The sequence below is a fragment of the Cuculus canorus genome, chromosome 9 (genome assembly GCF_017976375.1).
Source record: "Cuculus canorus isolate bCucCan1 chromosome 9, bCucCan1.pri, whole genome shotgun sequence".
Lineage (NCBI taxonomy): Eukaryota > Metazoa > Chordata > Aves > Cuculiformes > Cuculidae > Cuculus > Cuculus canorus.
In genome coordinates, this window is record NC_071409.1 from 19,536,620 (window position 1) to 19,555,238 (window position 18,619).

General features: G+C 38.0%; 1 protein-coding gene across 7 annotated transcripts in view; it reads right to left on the bottom strand.

Moving 5' to 3' along the window:
- Positions 1-18,619, bottom strand: part of NLGN1 (neuroligin 1) — a 386,535-nt gene that overhangs the window by 293,292 nt on the left and 74,624 nt on the right. For 4 of the 7 annotated variants that reach the window (XM_054074826.1, XM_054074823.1, XM_054074824.1 and 1 more), the window contains exon 2: positions 6,941-7,746. In XM_054074826.1, the coding sequence (XP_053930801.1) occupies positions 6,941-7,433 (493 nt within the window). In that variant the 5' untranslated portion in view covers positions 7,434-7,746. Of the gene's footprint in view, positions 1-6,427; positions 6,488-6,940; positions 7,747-18,619 lie in introns of all 7 variants that reach the window. The other 3 variants (XM_054074821.1, XM_054074820.1, XM_009562206.2) reach the window with 1 other exon arrangement.

The following is an 18,619-nucleotide window of genomic DNA, read 5'->3' on the forward strand; positions in this document are numbered from 1 at the left end:
TATTATTTTCCACACATTACAGAATAATATAGGGATAAAAAAATACTTAAGCAAATATTAAATCTTACTGAGGGACCTCAGTACTTTGCCTCTGCAGGGCCTGATCCAAAAACACTGACAAAAATGTAGCTCAAACCTAATAATTCTGTGATGGCTCAGCCTCTCCTAAGACACTGAATCGTAAATTACCATTGAGAGAAGGAAGATGTGAATAGTGCTCGTGAAAGCATACAAACTGCATTCTGATTCCTCTGCAACACAGAGGGACAGATCCTGGGCCACCATAAAATATTTGGGAAAAGGCCCACGTGTGGAGGAGTCCTTGGCAGCTGCTGAGGGACTGCGAGCCTTCCTTCTGGGCACAGCACTCCTGCACAGCTCCTGCTAAAGCTTTCCAGTCTTACCAGCTATGATTTCCCAAAAGGTGTCTTTTTGGTCAAATCTGCTGGCTATACCTCTGCTAACAAAGAAACCCTGCAGATTTATTCTTCCTCCACTCCCCTTAGCAGACAGACCTTTACAAGGCAATGGTTTTTCAATAAAGGAACTTCTTCCAGAGCTTTATCAGCTGAAGACCCAGAAATTCTTCAGCCAAGTAATTTTCTTTCTCTTCAAACACATCCTAAGACTAAACTTACTGTGCATTTACTTTATTATTGGTATGAAGAGGAAAGGCAAAACCATCCTTAAAAAGAATCATAACATAAAACTCTACCAGGGCAGACTGCTCTGACAGCATAAAGGGATATTAAAAGAACTCCCAAAGGAGAGGAATTAGCAGTATGATTTACTATTGCTGCTGAAATGTTTCAAAACACTTTGGCAAAACTCTGGAAGGCAGAATCAGCTGCAGTACCTGCACTGTGCCACTTCCACGTGTCTTGCAATTTCTGCATTCACTTAGAACAGCCCTGAGGTGGCTCCGATTCTGGCCAGAGACTACTCTGTCCCAGCAACGTCTTGGCTTAGACTCAGCTTTGTCCCACTTCTCTTAGCCTTGTACTGTTCAGTGCTGTTTCTTTTTAGGATAAATCTTCCTTACTACAAGCATGAGAAAGTTATATAGAAATATTAATATTAAAACAGAAGGAAATGGTTTGATATCCAAAAAACAAATCTCATTTCTTTTAAGCTCATTAAAGCAGTTGGGTTCTGAATGCAGAGTATAATTAATAATACTATACATATCAAAGTAGAGAAGACATGTAAATTTGACAACATAAATTCAGTAAAAATGAAGAGGGCTAAAGAATTATAAGTGAAAAGGATTTGAAAAAATTTAAAATTATACTGGAGCAATATTCAAGTTATAAGCAGATTATTAACATAATTGAGATGATCCCTAAGAATGGTTTGACACGTGTAAGCATAGTGTTTCAAGCTTCAAAAAATACAGAAAGAATGCTAAAAATATTTGTATCCATGTGTATTATAAGGAAACAAAGAACTGAAGAGGATAAACACAGTGAAGAGTAAAGGGATAATAATACAATAGAGGGAAAAATTTACAAAATGCAAGAAAAAAATAATAGTTATCCAAAAGTCGCATTAGTTACTCAAATGTTCCTCATGAAAACGTACAAATATACTTGTGGAGCTATTTTTTTTAATACTACTTGTTCATTCTAGATTTAAATTATAAACAAGAAAATAGCAGACTGAAAGGAAAAAGCCAGTTGTTTACTGAGTGCAACTGGACCAACCCAAGAAAGGTCAGGGCAAGAAGCACAAACCAGTTTTATCCGACTTAGTATTATCAGGGTAACAGTACTATTTTAGAGCCTGTGTGTGGGAGGACGTAGAAAATGAAAAGCAAGCAGTAAAATAATGGACAAGGAATGGAATTAGAGCAGAACTTTAGACCTGCTAGAGCTACAAGTACTGTCAAGGTATACGAACAAAGCAACGACAGCACGGTGACTGTGTGGTCAGCAAGATCTCAGCCTGAAGAACCAGACATTTACAGAGGACTTCAACCAGTGTTGATGGCATTTAAGATGACTGGAGTCTTAAAATGCAGTTGAGCACTTGCTCACCCAGAGAGAGGACAGTAGAAAGTACATCAGAGTTTAAGCAATTTATTTTACTTCAAATATGACACAAACCTGCTGCACATCTTTGAAAAATGCTGGTAACTGACACTAACAACTTTAGATTGTGAAAGGATGAAAAGGTCTGTACAAGACAATGTTTGCTTCATTATCTTCCTCCACGTATTACTAGTATAATAGGAAATGCTGCAGTGGTATTTGAGGAACAAAAAACAGGAATACGGTGCTTCAAAGAGAACAGAACCATCTTGGTGACTTAGTGTATAACACTAGAGTTCAGGAACATGGACCGCATTTGTGCCTGCTGATATTGCAGGGATGAATTTCAGCCGTATGAGGCCAGAACGAGGATGACGGTTCTTCAGCCAAGAGGCAGAAAGGGTGAATGCAGACAAGACTTAGAATGTGTGCAGGCAACTACTGACACAAATGTACTACAGGCGAATAATTCATTATGAATTTTCAAAGTGGCCTAATGAAGATACATGCATTTTTTAATTGTGGATATACACCAAAATATGTACTAAGGTAGCTCTGTGGGCTTTGATGCTCACTGTCAAGTCACTATGAGCTCTGGTAATGGTCTGCAAATAGATGTTCTTAGCCTACTGGCAATGCAATATACTTTGACGTAGCTCAGTCTACAGTGATGGAAGCTCGTGCCTTAGACATCACACTTTTCATTTATATGGCCATGAAGAAAGAATATATTCAACTATTTTTGGCAATAGACGATCAACAAATCCATTACCTTGATATTCTTTTCTACATCAGATATCTAGAAAGAAAGAATCTGATAATCAATTGACAAATATTGCCAGCAGACATACACATTATAACAGCTCTCAGCTTGTCCTTTTCTGGTTGATTTCAGAGCTGAAACACGTATACAGAAAGAAGTTCATTTAATGAAGTCCATAGGGACTGCATGTGTTACATTAATCCCTCTTTTCCAAAATTTGATGATAAGTAAACTGTTCTAAGATACTTAAATGAAGCATTGGAACAAACATTCAACAGAAACACAAGTACCAGGCTAAATTGGGCTCTTTTCATTTCTGCTTAAATTTGCAAAAAATATTTCATATTGCTAAGCTTAAAAGGCTTAAAGTTATCAGTGCCATCTACGAATCACAACTGATGTAATCTATTCCCTATTGAAACCAATGAACGATCAAAGCAGGATGAGATTATAGATGTGATTTGTGTTTCATTTCTGAGGATGTATCTCTATGCCTGTATACATGTTCCTATGTGTCTGTAGTAACCATAGCCGTAACCTAGAAAGTATGGTGTTGGGAGCTTTGCTCTGAAAATCAAGTAGCCCGTTAGGAGGCATAAATATTAATAGAGCTGTCTAATCCTACACTCCCAAATGAGGTAGTTCAGATCATGATTCTTCACATTTAAAATTTATTCCCTGCACCAGCTAGAATAAGAAACAGAATCCACACATAAAGAAGTCACTGATGTTGGGTGGTCTCTTAGCCACTGATAATTCCTAAACATAAAAGTAAGGATCAAGTGATTTCTTTCCTTACTCTGCTACCAGTTCTCCTACAAATACTAATGTATCCAAAACTGCATGTGCCTAATTCCATGACATTAAATATATATCCTGCGCACTACAAAAACTATACTTCCACATTTTCACATTCATTTTTCTTCAGGAAATACAAAGGTTTTAGTACAGGTTCATAAGAAAGAGTATACTATCATCCCAAGCGCAGAACACGCACCAAGCGCAGAATATGAAATACTTGGCATTTCTTTTTGTGATCACATTAAAAAGTAAACTGAAATAGAAGAAAAAAAGTGCTACATTTTACACTCAGCTCCAGCCTATCATTTTGCAGTCTCTGCAGTGTGCATATCCAAATCCCACCAACAGGTGGTAATGGTTATAATGCTCATACCACGACTCATGGATAGAATTCCTTTCATTTTTACACCTGTCTTTATCAGATTTCTCCCTGTTCTTCAAAATCTGAAATTTTCTTGGGTCCCTCAGCTGTCAATTAAGTATTGATACTGGTTTGTTACCTAATTCAGTCCATTTCATGTAGTAAGAAAGAATCAAATGCCATATAGGATAGCATACGGTTGTTGGTTCAGTCACTTCAAATACATGTATCCTTTATGAACTAAAGGGATGGTTTATGAGTCTTCCTCTTATTTTCATGTTTTCTATCTATCTTCAGTCATTTTCATCACTAGATGCAATAAAATAACTGCAACCTAAAAATCCAGCAAAAGAAAGAATATCGGGCCTTTCTTCTTTTTCATAAAGAACAATGCAATTTCCAAGCAGCTGTTGCTGCTAAGGTGCTGTAACTCTATTGCAACTTTGTTCTACAACCTGATTTCCTTTCACTGCTAGGTATGGGGGGATTTCCAAAGCAAGGAGAATCTGAGGCTATAGACAGGTGGGTAGAGTGTGAGTTACTTGGAGAACAGGGACTACTACAGCTATGCCAGCTGCCCAAGCTAAAGGTATTCAGGAGTTCTCTGCACTTGTCAATGGGAAAAGGGAGGCATCTGCTGTTTCTTATTCTGCTGTGTGTGCAATGAATTTAACTTGAAAGGTACCTACTGAATTTCAGATTACTCTCTCTTTATTCTCCTTCAGGCTCACAGGACAATAAACATGACTTTCTCATCTCCTGGGCTCTCCCTCCCTTTATTTTTGCTATTTTTCTGATTTTTTTTTTAAATTCTCTCATAGGAAAAGATGCTTTCTGAGAATAGCGATGGAGAACTGCATCTTTATTTATGACTTTGCGAAGCAGCGTCTGGGTGATAGGAAGTGAAAGTTGCTCAGCTAATTACACACGCTTGATGAACTGCGTAATAACTGCTGCAGCACTGAACATTAATTGAATGCATATAAATGACAGCAGTTATTCTAACTTGAATGATGTGTGAAGAAGTGACGTTGCTCAGAGTACCCTCATAATTTTTGTTTCCAACTTGGGGAATCCAGCTTAAACAATTGTATTTTTACAGCACTGAGCAAAAATTCCCTAATAGAAAACACCAGAAGTTGTCTTAAAACCTAACACTTTACAAACAAATAACCTTAAGTCATCGAAAGTGGATTAAGACACGTAAAAAAGCATACATTAAGCAAGTACACTTAGGAATTAATAATTAACAACTAGCTACAACTAACAGTCAGTAAGAGCTGTAAGAGCAAAAGCCTGGGAAAATAAGGCCACCTTCAGTTAGGTGCCTCGATATCACCTTAAAGTCCTAATACAGAGTTTACAGAGTTGTCCTTTGACCAAATCTAAACAATTTTCTGTTATGACACTTCCCCAGTTGTACTCCTTCTGGAATAACATGTAGCAACTGATATAAAAAACTATGGATTATAGCTAATAGGCAACCATGTATGTCCACACTACTTTTTGTTTACCCTAAAAAGTATTCTAGAGTCAAATGTAGTACAGCTACTAACATATTATTTTAAAGAAAATAAAAAAGAAAAATAATTTTATGTAAAACAAATATGTAAAGAAGTACAAAACTAGTACTTTAAACTAGTACCAAATACCTACTTTAAATCAGTACCAAAATATACCTTCTACACTGCAGATCAATTGCTTTAGGAATTTGCAAATGTTCGCAAAGAAATCTGCAAATTCTCCCATACTATCTAGCACAAAAAGAGTAGAAGCCAAGTGTCCAAAGCTTCCAAAAGCAGGCTGGTTTCCAAAGTACCATGTTACAGTATTTTAACATTTCCCTACACTCCTATCAAGAGATTTTCAGCTTGACAAAGAGAGCTGTAAACACATAAGAAGAGAAATCAACGCTCACTTTTAGAACTGTGTAAAGAAAGTGCTTCCCACCTAGGTTTCAGGAAAGTTAACATTGTTCCGGAAAAACACAGTGTATCACGTACAAAGTCAATGCAGATTTCCAGCTCTGCTTTGCCATAATACATCCCAGGCATTATGCCATCCCACCGGAATACAGAGCTGTGCCAGCAACTTCCACAGCAATAATACCAGGCTCCAGGCACATGAGCTACCTCCTGCGCATGCATATACAGCACACCCGGTCTACGTATGAATGACAGTCACTCACTCGCTCCTCGAAGCCATGAGGCCGAGACACAGAAGCTGCCAATAGGGTCAACATGAGAGATGATAAGGTGCAACTCCGTACAGGCTTTACAAATGTTATCTTCTCATCTGCTTTACACAGTCCTCTGTCTAAATACTTTTCTGGTTTCATCAGGACAAGATAGTCCCTAACAGTTCATTTCACAGCATCAGCAAATCAGCCTCTTTCAGCTGTATTATTCGTTCTTCCTTTGCAAGGTTTCGATCTTTCCCCCACTTTTTTTTTTTTGTCCACTTTATACATACCTCCTTTTCTACAAATTTTCTTGCCGGGTTTTCTGGCACATTCCTTGGATATTCTTTTGACTGAAAAATGAATAGAAGACTAGAAAATAACATGGAGCTCCATCACAGACAGTAGGAGCATGCAACACCACTATCTAACTTAAATATGACCTGCTTTATTAGGTGCGGAAGATTCTCAACTTGTTGTGCCTGCACATGCAATGGATTAGATTTTGATGCATCTTCCCAGAAGTCAGTGCGTGGCAATGAGAATTAGGTACCAACTTTGACCTAAAAATATACGTGCTGTGGGAGAAAAAAAACAAAAAAAGAGTATAGACAGAAAGAAAAAAAAAAACAAAACTGAAAAAACAAGGACAGATGCATACACGGAAAAGCAGCATGCATACATGTAATTTGCTGTCATGCAAACAAAGAAAGCCATGCGTGCTACCAGTACACGTGAATTAATATTGTTAGAACATAGAACAGGAAAATAAATAGATCTCCCTGTTTCGCCTGCTATTAACTCACCATCCTCGGTTGGGACATAGATATTTAAATAGAGGCAGTCTTCATTCTGATCTTGTACATAGGTGGAAACTACATCCAAGTTATTAGTAAACCACACGGGAAGCATGACTTCAGGCAACCTGCCTTCTATAATGTTCTGGGGACACACCGGAGCAAACTGAGTGGTATTTTTGATATCTGCCCAGGGAGACGGAGGTTCAGGAGGTTGAAAGCGGCGCTCCCCTGTTGGAGGGGCAGCATACGGAACCCCAAGAAACTGAATAACGGGCCCCAGAATTTCATTATTAAGTTCCTTCTTAATCCCTCTTATCTTGCCAAAGTTGGTGGTCACCACTGGGTTGGTATCATCCAATTTTTGGGAGGACACAGCTGCAGCGTGAAGCAAAAATCCAAGTATACAAAAAGCAAAAGAGGCATTCAATCCCATGTGTAACAGGCGGGCTATCATCGCTCTCCATATACAGTTCAGCCACATGGATCCTGGAAAGGCCATGGTCCCACATTAGTTGTGTAACTACAATGATGCAATCTGATTTGTATCCACTGGCGTAAAAACAGGGCAACCGAAGGAAACGGATCACGTTTCCTAAATAGGTGCCTGTCAGAAAAATCTCAAAAGGCTTTTCATGCGATAAGTATCTTCCATTGATTTCACACTTATTGAAGCTGCATCTTCACTCAGCACTATTTATCAGACTACATCCTATTGACAATTCTGTTTTCCATAGCAGCAATATGAAGAGAGCAGCCATTTACTGCAGAATCTCCTCTTATAAATCAAATCCAGTTAGCCGCAGGTCTATATCCTGGAGAAAATGAAAATAAATCATTAGTATGAAAGAGCTAATATGAGCAGAGTGATAACTAGATGTTTCACAAGTTACGTACATACATTAATAGTTGCTAGAGTCATGTAAGTAAAATTGCAGTAGTTTATGGGTCCATGAAATGACGGGTGAAACGCTGATTACTGGATTATCTATCATGTCATTTGTCGAACTTACAGAGACTTTTCAGAAGAAACGGGACTCACAGAAAATACTTTTTTTAAAATTAACCTCTTTAAGAACAAGCAATTTTCAACTGGCTGTGTTACAGAAGTGTTTAGGTTAATATTTTATTGAAATTAATCACCTCATAATCAATTTTCACCTTGTTTATACAAGCTGACTTATCAAAATGAAAATGATTATTTCTTAAAGCAGAAGACAGTGAAACTGAGACAGGCATACTGAAGGCTCAAATGCATTTTATTTCATTAAAAGCAGATTATAATACATACAAACTTTTTTTTATTCATCTTAAAACACAAGTTTTGATTAAAACATTGAGGCAACTGGAATATATTCGTAGGGATGACCTGAATTATTATGCTTATTCACGATAACCCAAATTAACATACTTTGTATGGTTTTCTTATTCCAGAAGTTTCTGTCAGCTGATGAAAAGCACCTACAGAGAGAAATTTTCAACTCAATGAAGGAGCAAAATCATCTCCTACTGAAGTGAATGGGAGACTCTGAATTTGCACAGAAGTACAACTGGACCACAGTGGGGTTTTTTCTGAACCGATTTGGAACCAAAAATGAACAGGACAGTTTAGGGATGGAGCTGTACATCAGAATTTTTACCTCAGACAAATCCAAACTACTGACTTTAGTGATAAATGAAAATGCATGACAAATGCACTCAATCCCTACTATCCTTAATTTACAACAAAAACAATAAATGTTCCCACAGGACAGTAAAGATCTTATCTTTCATATACCTACATGCTGACTGAACAGTATCCTAGAAAAATAATCAGTTAGGATCAGAGACTGTATAATCTCAAATTCCAGATTCTATTTTCAACTACTTTAGCTCAGAGGTTGTCACACAAGGCTGTGTTCCAGCACTTTTGAATATTGCTCAGTGCATATCATTACATCTTCCATATTCATGTTAAACATATTTCCAACATGACTTACAATATCCTATTATTTAAAATGCAGTGTTATACACAACATAGCAGTGTAATCTTACACTCCCTATTAAGCACAGTGTAATGCACAAGAAATGTGTTTTGCTTTGTATAGGAAACATTTTAAACCACCTGCTTTTGAAACAGCATTGGCAGCTTTAATGAGAATTGTTTTTTTATCATGTCTATACACATTTTAGAGAGAATTCAAAAGAACGGCTTGTCTAATAGTCAGACTACCCTGCAGTTTGGGTTATTAAAAAGGAGATTGTAAAAGCTATATAGGACAGCAGGAGATTTGGTTCATGTGTAGTGTTCCTTTAGCTCTGAACAATCTATCTCAGGAGGCAATAAGGAGATAGATGAAGCTTTTCCACAATATTCTCCCTCCCTTTTCTTTCTCTGCTAATCCTAACACCTTCACTGTGAAACTGCATTAACAAACAGGCTTATATCCTTCATTCTCCAGCTTGGAGTCCTCAGCATTTACTGGAAACGCACCAATTTAGCTGCAGAAAATAATTTCCCCAAGTTTATGTACATGTTTATATTTAGTTTAATAAACTTACACAGAACAGCACACAGACAATTGCCTCTTAGAAGGCTGTTGCTTTGTTGCACTTCACATTTTGAAGGTGGTAGAATATAACTTGAGAAATAGTAAAGACAGAGTAGACAGATAGGTGCCAGAGTAGAAGGCACCTAGTAAAACTTTGCTCTTCTGAGTTGAGGTACAGTAGGTCATGGTGACATGAAAGCTTATTCCTCAGCGCTATCCAAATACCTCCACAAATTTACACCTTTTCCACTAGATCTTAAACCCCACATTTTGTTTTCGGTTTGTCTTCTGTCAGGAATGGAAAAATGTACTCTGCTCTTTCTCAAAGACAAACTTGTAAATAGCAGGAACTGAGTCGCTGTAGCCCTTCTGTTAATTTACATGGTCTGGGAAAGGTCTGAGGACAAACCAAATTCAGTATAGCTGTACTGAACAATAGCATCCTTCTTCATTTCAAGCTGGTTCAAGTTGGTTCAATGTAGGAAATAACCAAGATGCTACTGATAATTCAGTTAGCACTTATACTCTAAAAGTCTTAGGGCTGTCTTCAGATCTAAGACAACTTTTCAACACACTTTTGATACTTAAAAGGTCAATTCAGAGAAAATCCTAGAGGTGGGCTATAGTTTTAAGCTTGTCCATTAGCAGCTCTGCTGTGATCTGAAGTTCTGGTGTGCCTCCTATGGTCAAGGTTTTACACTAAGACAGAGACAGAAAGCTAAAAAGGTAAGACTATAACTCAATGCCGTCTTTGGCTATTCTTAATTAATTAAGTATTGTGTATTAGCTAGCTTCAGTGAATAGATTTATAGGCTATACAGAACAGTAAATTGTAAATCACTTGCAGAATTGGAATCAACAGATTCCCATTATATGGGTAACTTGAAATTTGGATTTGTTTGTTCCTCCCTCCCCCAAGCCTTTCTTTTTTAATGGCTAACTAGCAGTTTATTTCTGAAATTGAGAGCTCAAATATTCAAGCCCTGTCACTGGCTGCCCTGAAGCTATAACATTAAAAACACAAACTCATGCAAATAAAGAGACTGAGATTACTCAAATATTTTGAGACTTTTATACCAAAGTTTCATTTCCAGCACTAGGTAGAAGGCAAGCAGAGAAGCCAGCCAGCATTTCTTGCTTGTTGAGAGTCAATGTTGGACAATATTTTCCTTAGTCCTCCAGTAGGTGAACTACATAGGACTTTCCCTTGGCATCTGGACTTGACTGAACAGGAATTAGTGGAAAGAAAGAGAAACAATCAACAGGATCAGGAAGATGGGCAGGAGAATAAACCAAAGACTAATGGTGATCAATGTGGACCTGAGTAGGAAGAGAAACACTTTCAGATTATATTATTGTCTAGATGTGAGGATCACAATGGTTCCCAGTAGAAACACAAATGAATCCTACTGTAACAGGTATTTGATAAAGTCTTTCACGGTCTTTGGAACAGTCTACGTTATATAAAGCTTTTTCTATGATCTATTATTTTATTATCTTCCTTTCTGAATTCAAATTACTTTATAGCTCAGATTCTGAAATACTTTAGAGAAGCATTTAGTATGCCAAGGAGTGAACAATCTGAGATAACTCCAGTGTGTCTCTGCATTTCCAATTACATAGGGCATCCCACAACAGGTCAACGTCTGCTGCAAACTGCGGCAGCTAAACTCCTCTTTCTTACTTGTGCACAAAGCTTCAACTCTTAAGGGATGTCTTGAACTGCACCACCTGTCAATATATTCAATGGATTAATAAAACTTTTGGTGGTATCCAAGGCCACTGGGATATGTCAGTATCAGCGCAAGTAAAGGCATTGTTATGATATCTTTACATCACCAGCTGTTTTCTTTTTAGCTGAAGATGTTCTCTGTGTTTTGATATTCAAGCTTAAAAATTCCTTTCCACCTCATTTTTTTCTAGTAAATCCCAACTGCACAAATATTCATAGAAAGTAATTGTAAGAATTTTGGACACACAATTCCACTTCATTTCAAAACACAAATACTATTTTGCAGAACCAACTACATTTGCATCCATTTTTACTTACAACAGTCTCCACTTAGTTCTAAGAGCCTAAAGATGTTTCACGTCTCTAAAAAGAAATCCATGTTCTAAAATACACTACAGTGCCAAACAAGAGCGCGCCCAGCAGAACAGACCCATTAAGGGGAAGACTCTGACCCAGGGTGAACACTAGGTTGGTGTGACACACCAATTGTAAACACGATCAGACAAATCCTCAAGAGATGCATCACAAAATTTCCCATCTCTTCTTTCATGCTTCAAGTTGGCAAAGGGAAGCGTTGTGTCAAATACGGCATATTTTCTCTGTACGTAGTAGCAAAGATTTTGAAACAGACTCTGCTCTTAAGTATTTCCATAAATACCTGGCGAAGGGAAGGGATTTACATGTATTTATTTCAAGAAATGAACTACATGCGTTTTAAAAAACAGGTGTATGCAGTGATAATTGGGGAGAGCGCAATCCTGAATACATACAGCTAAAAAGAGTGCAGCTCTGGTAGGGTTTGGTTAGCCCCCACGTGCCAGCACCCCCTTTGCCTGAGAGCAGCTACAGACCTGGGAGCTCCAGAAAGCAGCTACAAATCTGACCCTATTGAGATTCAACCGTTTGCTGAGATAGCCCACAGAAGTATCATAGAATCATAGAATCACCAGGTTGGAAAGGACCCACTGGATCATCGAGTCCAACCATTCCTATCACTCCCTTAAACCATGTCCCTAAGCGCTTCACCAACCCGTTCCTTGAACACCTCCAGGGAAGGCGACTCAACCACCTCCAGGGAAGGCGACTCAACCACCTCCCTGGGCAGCTGTTCCAGTGCCCGATGACCCTTTCTGTGAAAAATTTTTTTCTGATATCCAGCCTGAACCTCCTCTGGCGGAGCTTCAGGCCATTCCCCCTCGTCCTGTCCTCAGAGCCCAGCTCGCTCCTCTCCACAACCTCCTTTCAGGTAGTTGTAGAGAGTAATAAGGTCTCCCCTCAGCCTCCTCTCCTCCAGGCTAAACAACCCCAGCTCTCTCAGCCGCTCCTCATAAGACTTGTTCTCCAGCCCCCTCACCAGCTTTGTTGCTCTTCTCTGGACACGCTCCAGAGCCTCAACATCCTTCTTGTGGTGAGGGGCCCAGAACTGAACACAGTACTCAAGGTGCAGTCTCACCAGTGCCGAGTACAGAGGGAGAATAACCTCCCTGGACCTGCTGGCCATGCTGTTTCTGATACAAGCCAAGATGCTATTGGCCTTCTTGGCCACCTGGGCACACTGCTGGCTAATGTTCAGTTGGCTCTCAACCATTACCCCCAGATCCCTCTCCTCCGTGCAGCTCTCCAGCCACTCTTCCCCCAGTCTGTAGCACTGCAATGAATAAGACATTATTCTGATGGGGTCATAGTCCCACCCCACTTAGTACGAGATTACAAGTGTTACGCTACACAGGCCCACAAACAAGCCAGTGCTAAGGATTTCCAGATGGCTACAAGCTGTGTAAATAGATCACTCCCAGATCAGAGAGACTGACTCCTCCGTGACATTCTCACATTTACCTCTACTTAATATTATGTTTTGTACACAAAACCATACAACTATATCAGTAAAAAATACAACATTTAAATACAGTATCCAATGCAGTGTAGCACTAATTAGTGAAAAGTTGAATTAAACTGAGTGGATGGTGTAAGAGTAATTTAAATTGTCCTGCATTTTTCAGCTCCACTGTCGTCTTCTTCTTTCCCATTAGTGGGAATGTTCACTAACGCTAACTCATTATTAATCACTATTTTCATGATCAAAAGATCCCTTTAAATAATTTCTGCAACTTAGTTTGCCAAAATAGGAAGGCTTCTGATCATAGTTATCTATTAAGCTGTTTTTTAATTAGACAAATTAAACTTATGAGGAGAGTGTCACTTAAGTCTCACTATCTTCCATTTATCCATATCAATAAATGATTTTCTTAAAATAGTTCTACTTCTTAGCTGAAGTAACTGTTTATATTACCAGAAGCTGGCTACAATTTTTTAATGTGGACTATAGCTGTTTGACATTTTGCACAGTAAGTAGGTAACGAAATGGTGATTTTACCCATAACAGAAAGAATGGGTAACTCTGTCACTTATGTGTAAAGTTTTAGACAGCTAAGTAATACAGATTTAAATTAAAAATGACAGACACACTGGCTTGGAATATAATGGGCACTGAAGTGAACCTTTATTCCTTTTAGCAGCTTACGGTTAACTCTTAAATGGACCAAACATTATACTCACTTTTGAGTACTGTAACTACTCAGCTAAATGATCAAATGGCTATTGTGTTGATGGCAGTGTGCTTCAGGACATGAAGATTTTTTGACCTACAGTAGAAATTCAACTGAACTCGTGTTAATCAGAGATCATTGCAGAGAAAAAAGTAACCCAGATATTTCTCATTTGAGATCTTCGGTATTGAAATTTGCATACTGTATATCATAAAGTCAAGTGGATTTAACTGCTTTGATTAACACTTTATAAAACATTCATATGCTTCCCATCTGATCGCTCTAACAGAGTATACAAGAACCTACCCAGAGGCCCCTGAAACTAGGTGTTCTTTTACTGTCTCACGCAGGCAAAAGATTAAGCTATAGAATTAGTAACAAACCTCATTTTCTGACATATATTCGTGGCTAACCCTTGGTTCATTGGGGTTAACCATACGAGAAAAGTAAATTGAATTTTGTTTGCTACTCTTAATACAATTATAATAACAACAATAATGCTATCTTTAAAACTAGTTCATCACCTAAGGCAAGCTTTCATATCAGATTCATAAGAAAAATATCACTTTTTCATTTTCCTGGTTTTGGAGGTTTAGGAATTCAAGATTAAAAAAAAAGTTAAAATACAGTCATTACCATTTCTTGAGAAAGAACCGTGAAAACAAAGACGCTTGAACGAACTCAGATTTGTCTATATTTTTTTTCTATCTGGATACCATACAATAACAGTTACAAAACATACAAGACCCTTGTTGTAGAGTTAGACCAATAACTAGCACTTCAATAAGATGTATTTTAAAGAAAAAAAAAAAAAGAAAAAAGAAAAAAGAAAAAGAAAACAGCAAACTTGCTTGTGACAAGAAAAAAAAAAAAGAGCAAATGCTTTTCTTTCTTGATCAGATTCTGGTCTCAATATTGTCAGGGTAATTGAGATCAAATTCCAACTCATCATAAAATCCACAGAGCCATAAATATAATTTGTTAATCACAATCCCGACATCTCTAACTCAACTTCAAAAGTGCTCTTGAATGGTGTTACCACGCTTTCCAGAGCTGTAGAGTGCACACTACATTTCGAGTGCAATATTGGCATTAAAGGGATCTATCAACTTGAGAGTCCATTTCCTGTGATGTAGCATTCTGTACATCTGTGACTTTACTTGTATTTGTTCCAAAATTAATTTCATGCTTAACTTGTTTTTCTTAATTAAACTTCCTTTAGCAGTTTCTAATATGTGCATTATTAAAACTCATTAGTCCCATTCATGCCTGCCTGTCATTTTTGGCTTTGCATTCATGTATCGAAGAGCTCTGTTGCTTTATGTAGGAAGCAAATTAAATAATAAATACAAGAACTTGAACGTTTTATGAGTGTCAGTATGAGCAAGTGGCTGCAAGGCCCATAAGGTTTCACACAAAAAAAGCATTACAGCTAAAGCTAACATGCTGACACATCTCTGATCTATAAAGTCTGCAGTAATGGTAGCAGTAAAGTGTTGTGCCATAGACGGGGAATTTTTCTCTCACATGAAATAGAAATGGGATAGAGCACACACTATATTTAGTGTTGTAAAAAAATTTCAAATAAAATTTCCCAAAAGCTTAGAATATAACACCATTAAATGTCTACAAAGATTTATTCTTTCCATCTGACTTCATGTGTTGCTCCTATTATTCAGCTCCATGTCACGTTTTCATTTTCTACCACTATCTGTGAGTAGATACTTACTCAAGTTATAACAGCCACTCTCAGGTCTCCCTACGGTCATGCCTTGGTCATGCTGACCATGACTCGAGGGACTTAAGTGTTTCCTAACCCAGGAGCAGAGCTTCAGTGTCTCCAAGTCTCCACAGAAACAACCCATCTCTGTGAAATCAGTCGAAGAAACAAAAGCTCCATCCACACCACCTATTTTACACAGGTTTGAGAACATCAAGTAGCCAGTGTATCTATCTAGTCAGGTTTCTCCTAAATAACTTGTTTCCTTCTCATGAGTATCTCTAACACTATGTGCCTACATAACACTTTACTGCTTTCAAGTACTTTTTTGGAAATTGAGGGATAGGGGTGGGAAGGCAGAAGTTAAAGAATGATTTTAAGTTCAGATATTGAACTTAAAAGCTTCGGACAAGATGGAATTAAATAAAAGTATAAAATACAACACAAATGTATTCCCTTCATTGAATTCCCAGAACCAGTTCAACAAGTAGGCTAATAGCATCTCTAGGCAAGATGTGATTGAGGAGATTTAGAAAACATATTTTTAAATCGCCGTTCAAGTTCTCTGCTTGGTCAAAGGAAAATGAGTCACTTGAAATATAATATTTGTAGAGTGTCCTTGATCACTGTTATGATTTTGCAGTCACGTGTTGCTAATTTCCAAACATTACATTCTCCCTTAATATGGCGCAAAAGACCTAACAGAGCATAATGGAAACTAACAGACTACCCAAAGGCAGTACTGAGTATGCAGAAAATATCATGAGAACAAACTAGAAGAATTCAACAAATGGGGGAAAGGGAATGCCAACTGCTTTTCTTTTCATGGCCTCATCTTTTATTTGCCCACAGCAGTAGAAAAAACGTTTCACACTGATGTATGCAGCCTAGACTTCTACATGGCTTGATTACTAGAAGAATATTTTCAGTAGACACTGTGCCCCTGAGATTCACACAGATGGTGTCCCTTTACACCACCGTTTGGTTTTCAGTGAAAAGTGGTACGGTAGAGTGGATGCACAGAAAAACATGAACATGATACGAAGTAGCCAACTAGTCACTTTTTATGCCTGGATAATACATAGCACATTGTCGACCAGCAATTAATAATTATGAAAACAAAGCCTGCTGGAAAACATGTGGGGTCTTCAGAATCAGGTGGAAATGTGGAGTTGAGTCATCAAGAAATCAACGTGATTTCCACTTGCAATTGTGATAACTCAATAGTCATTCTGGGGAATGTAGTGTCATCATTTGACAATAAAACCACAGGACGTGCTTTCAATATGCAATACGTGATGAAGATTCACCATCAACTTCTTTTTTTGTCCATTCCCTAACTAACTCCCTCCCATAGAAGTTCTTCTGCAATGACCAAATCGCAGGGCAGGCATTTCCCCCCAAATGCATAAATTCCTTCATAACGCAGAGCTCAAGAAACAGGACTACAGTAATGAAAACATGCTTTTCTAACACCCTTTATTCATCAGTCAGGATCTATCTTTTTATCATTATCTGTTATACTTACCTTGGATGGATACCCAGGACTAATCAGGAATTATATTGTTTACTGGATCAGATTCATTACTGGCCATCCTTTATTAAAAGAAAACCACAAAGGCTTCTACTGAATCTCTGGCAAAATGTTGTCTTTCACTATTAGCTTTCAAAGAATGCCTGTCTCTTTTTGCCCTTCTTTTTCACTATTTAATTTTTAAATAGTGTCTTTCTCATGTGATTAAAAAAACATAATAAATATGACATCAAACAAATAATTCAAAGCTAGCCAAGGATCTGTAATACAGCTCCACATCTCTATTAGAAAGGAATGTATATTTGCTTTTAATAAAAAAGGCAAGCCAATCCATTATGAACTGAGACCATATCTAAGCCTCTGCTTTCTTCTCTTTTCCCCAGACTCCATTTGAACAATTAAGAGTGGTTTATGCTTGTGTGTATGCCAGTAGATATTAAATATGCAAACTGATAAAAAATAAAACTACCACCATTACCATGTTCAAAACCTCCATTCATTTGCAAATCAATTTATCTGCCTACAGCTCTGTCCCAGCCTTTAAATAACCCTCCTCAGCAGACTGCTCCACCTCCAGCCAAATAATCCAGAGCAAACCCACTTTGTTAAGGATGTTTTAAGTATCGACTGCTAGAATATTATCTTCTTACCCTACCGTGGAAAAAGGGGTAAGATAACCCAAGCAGTATTAGGGCGACAGCCCTTCTCCTCGCTTCTAGGGAACTTATTGCCTTAAACAGCCTGAACACTCTGATGGCTTTTGTTGCTACTCCAGTTAATCACAAAACAGAGGTGTTCAGCCAAATCCTGCTTCCCAGCACACTTAGCATGATTATCCTCAGCCTCATTTTTCTTCCCACAGTCTGCATACGGTTCACATGAAACATACAAAATAAATGGGATCTCTTCATATACATCTAGAGACCCTCTAATCATTTACTGCAAAACTGCTTTTGGTACATTGCTGCAGTCTGTAGCTGTAGTCTAAGAAAAGTGGTGTCATTTATCAAAAGTAACTAAGAAGCAGTCTTCTTTAACCCTCATCAGGCACCAGAAAAAAAGAGGGGAAGAGAAAAAGAAACACCCCCCACCACCACCAGTATATCCAAACATGGCTACTTAGCTTTTGGCTCTCTCTCTGCAAATCTAATTTCAAAGATGCACAAGTGGGCTGCGTGTTACAGCTGTTGAGCCCACACAAGTCTCAGTGCAGTCAATGGAAAGCAGTATCTTTGAAAATCAGGGCCCTGAACAATGGACTCTATTTTTAAGTGTTCATTTATATCATACTTGGGTCTTTCATTTGTCAGGTGTCTGTAATAAAATACACAAAAGTATCCTTTGCTTCAATTAAACCAGCCTCCCCCCAAAAAAGTAGGAGAAAAGGTCCCAAAGCTTTCAGTGTTGCTCTTTCACCACCAACAATAGTCTGTAGATGCATAAAAAGTGTTGCTACTGTAAAGAAAACAAACAAACAAAAAAACATTCTAGGTCTTAAGGGAGCATGAAAAAGTTATTTGGAGCTTTATCACAAATACATGGTTTCAGATACAAATTATCTCCATGAATTTACCAGTATAGCCTGGTCCCACTAAGGCTCTGGATAAATGCAAATATTACCCCAG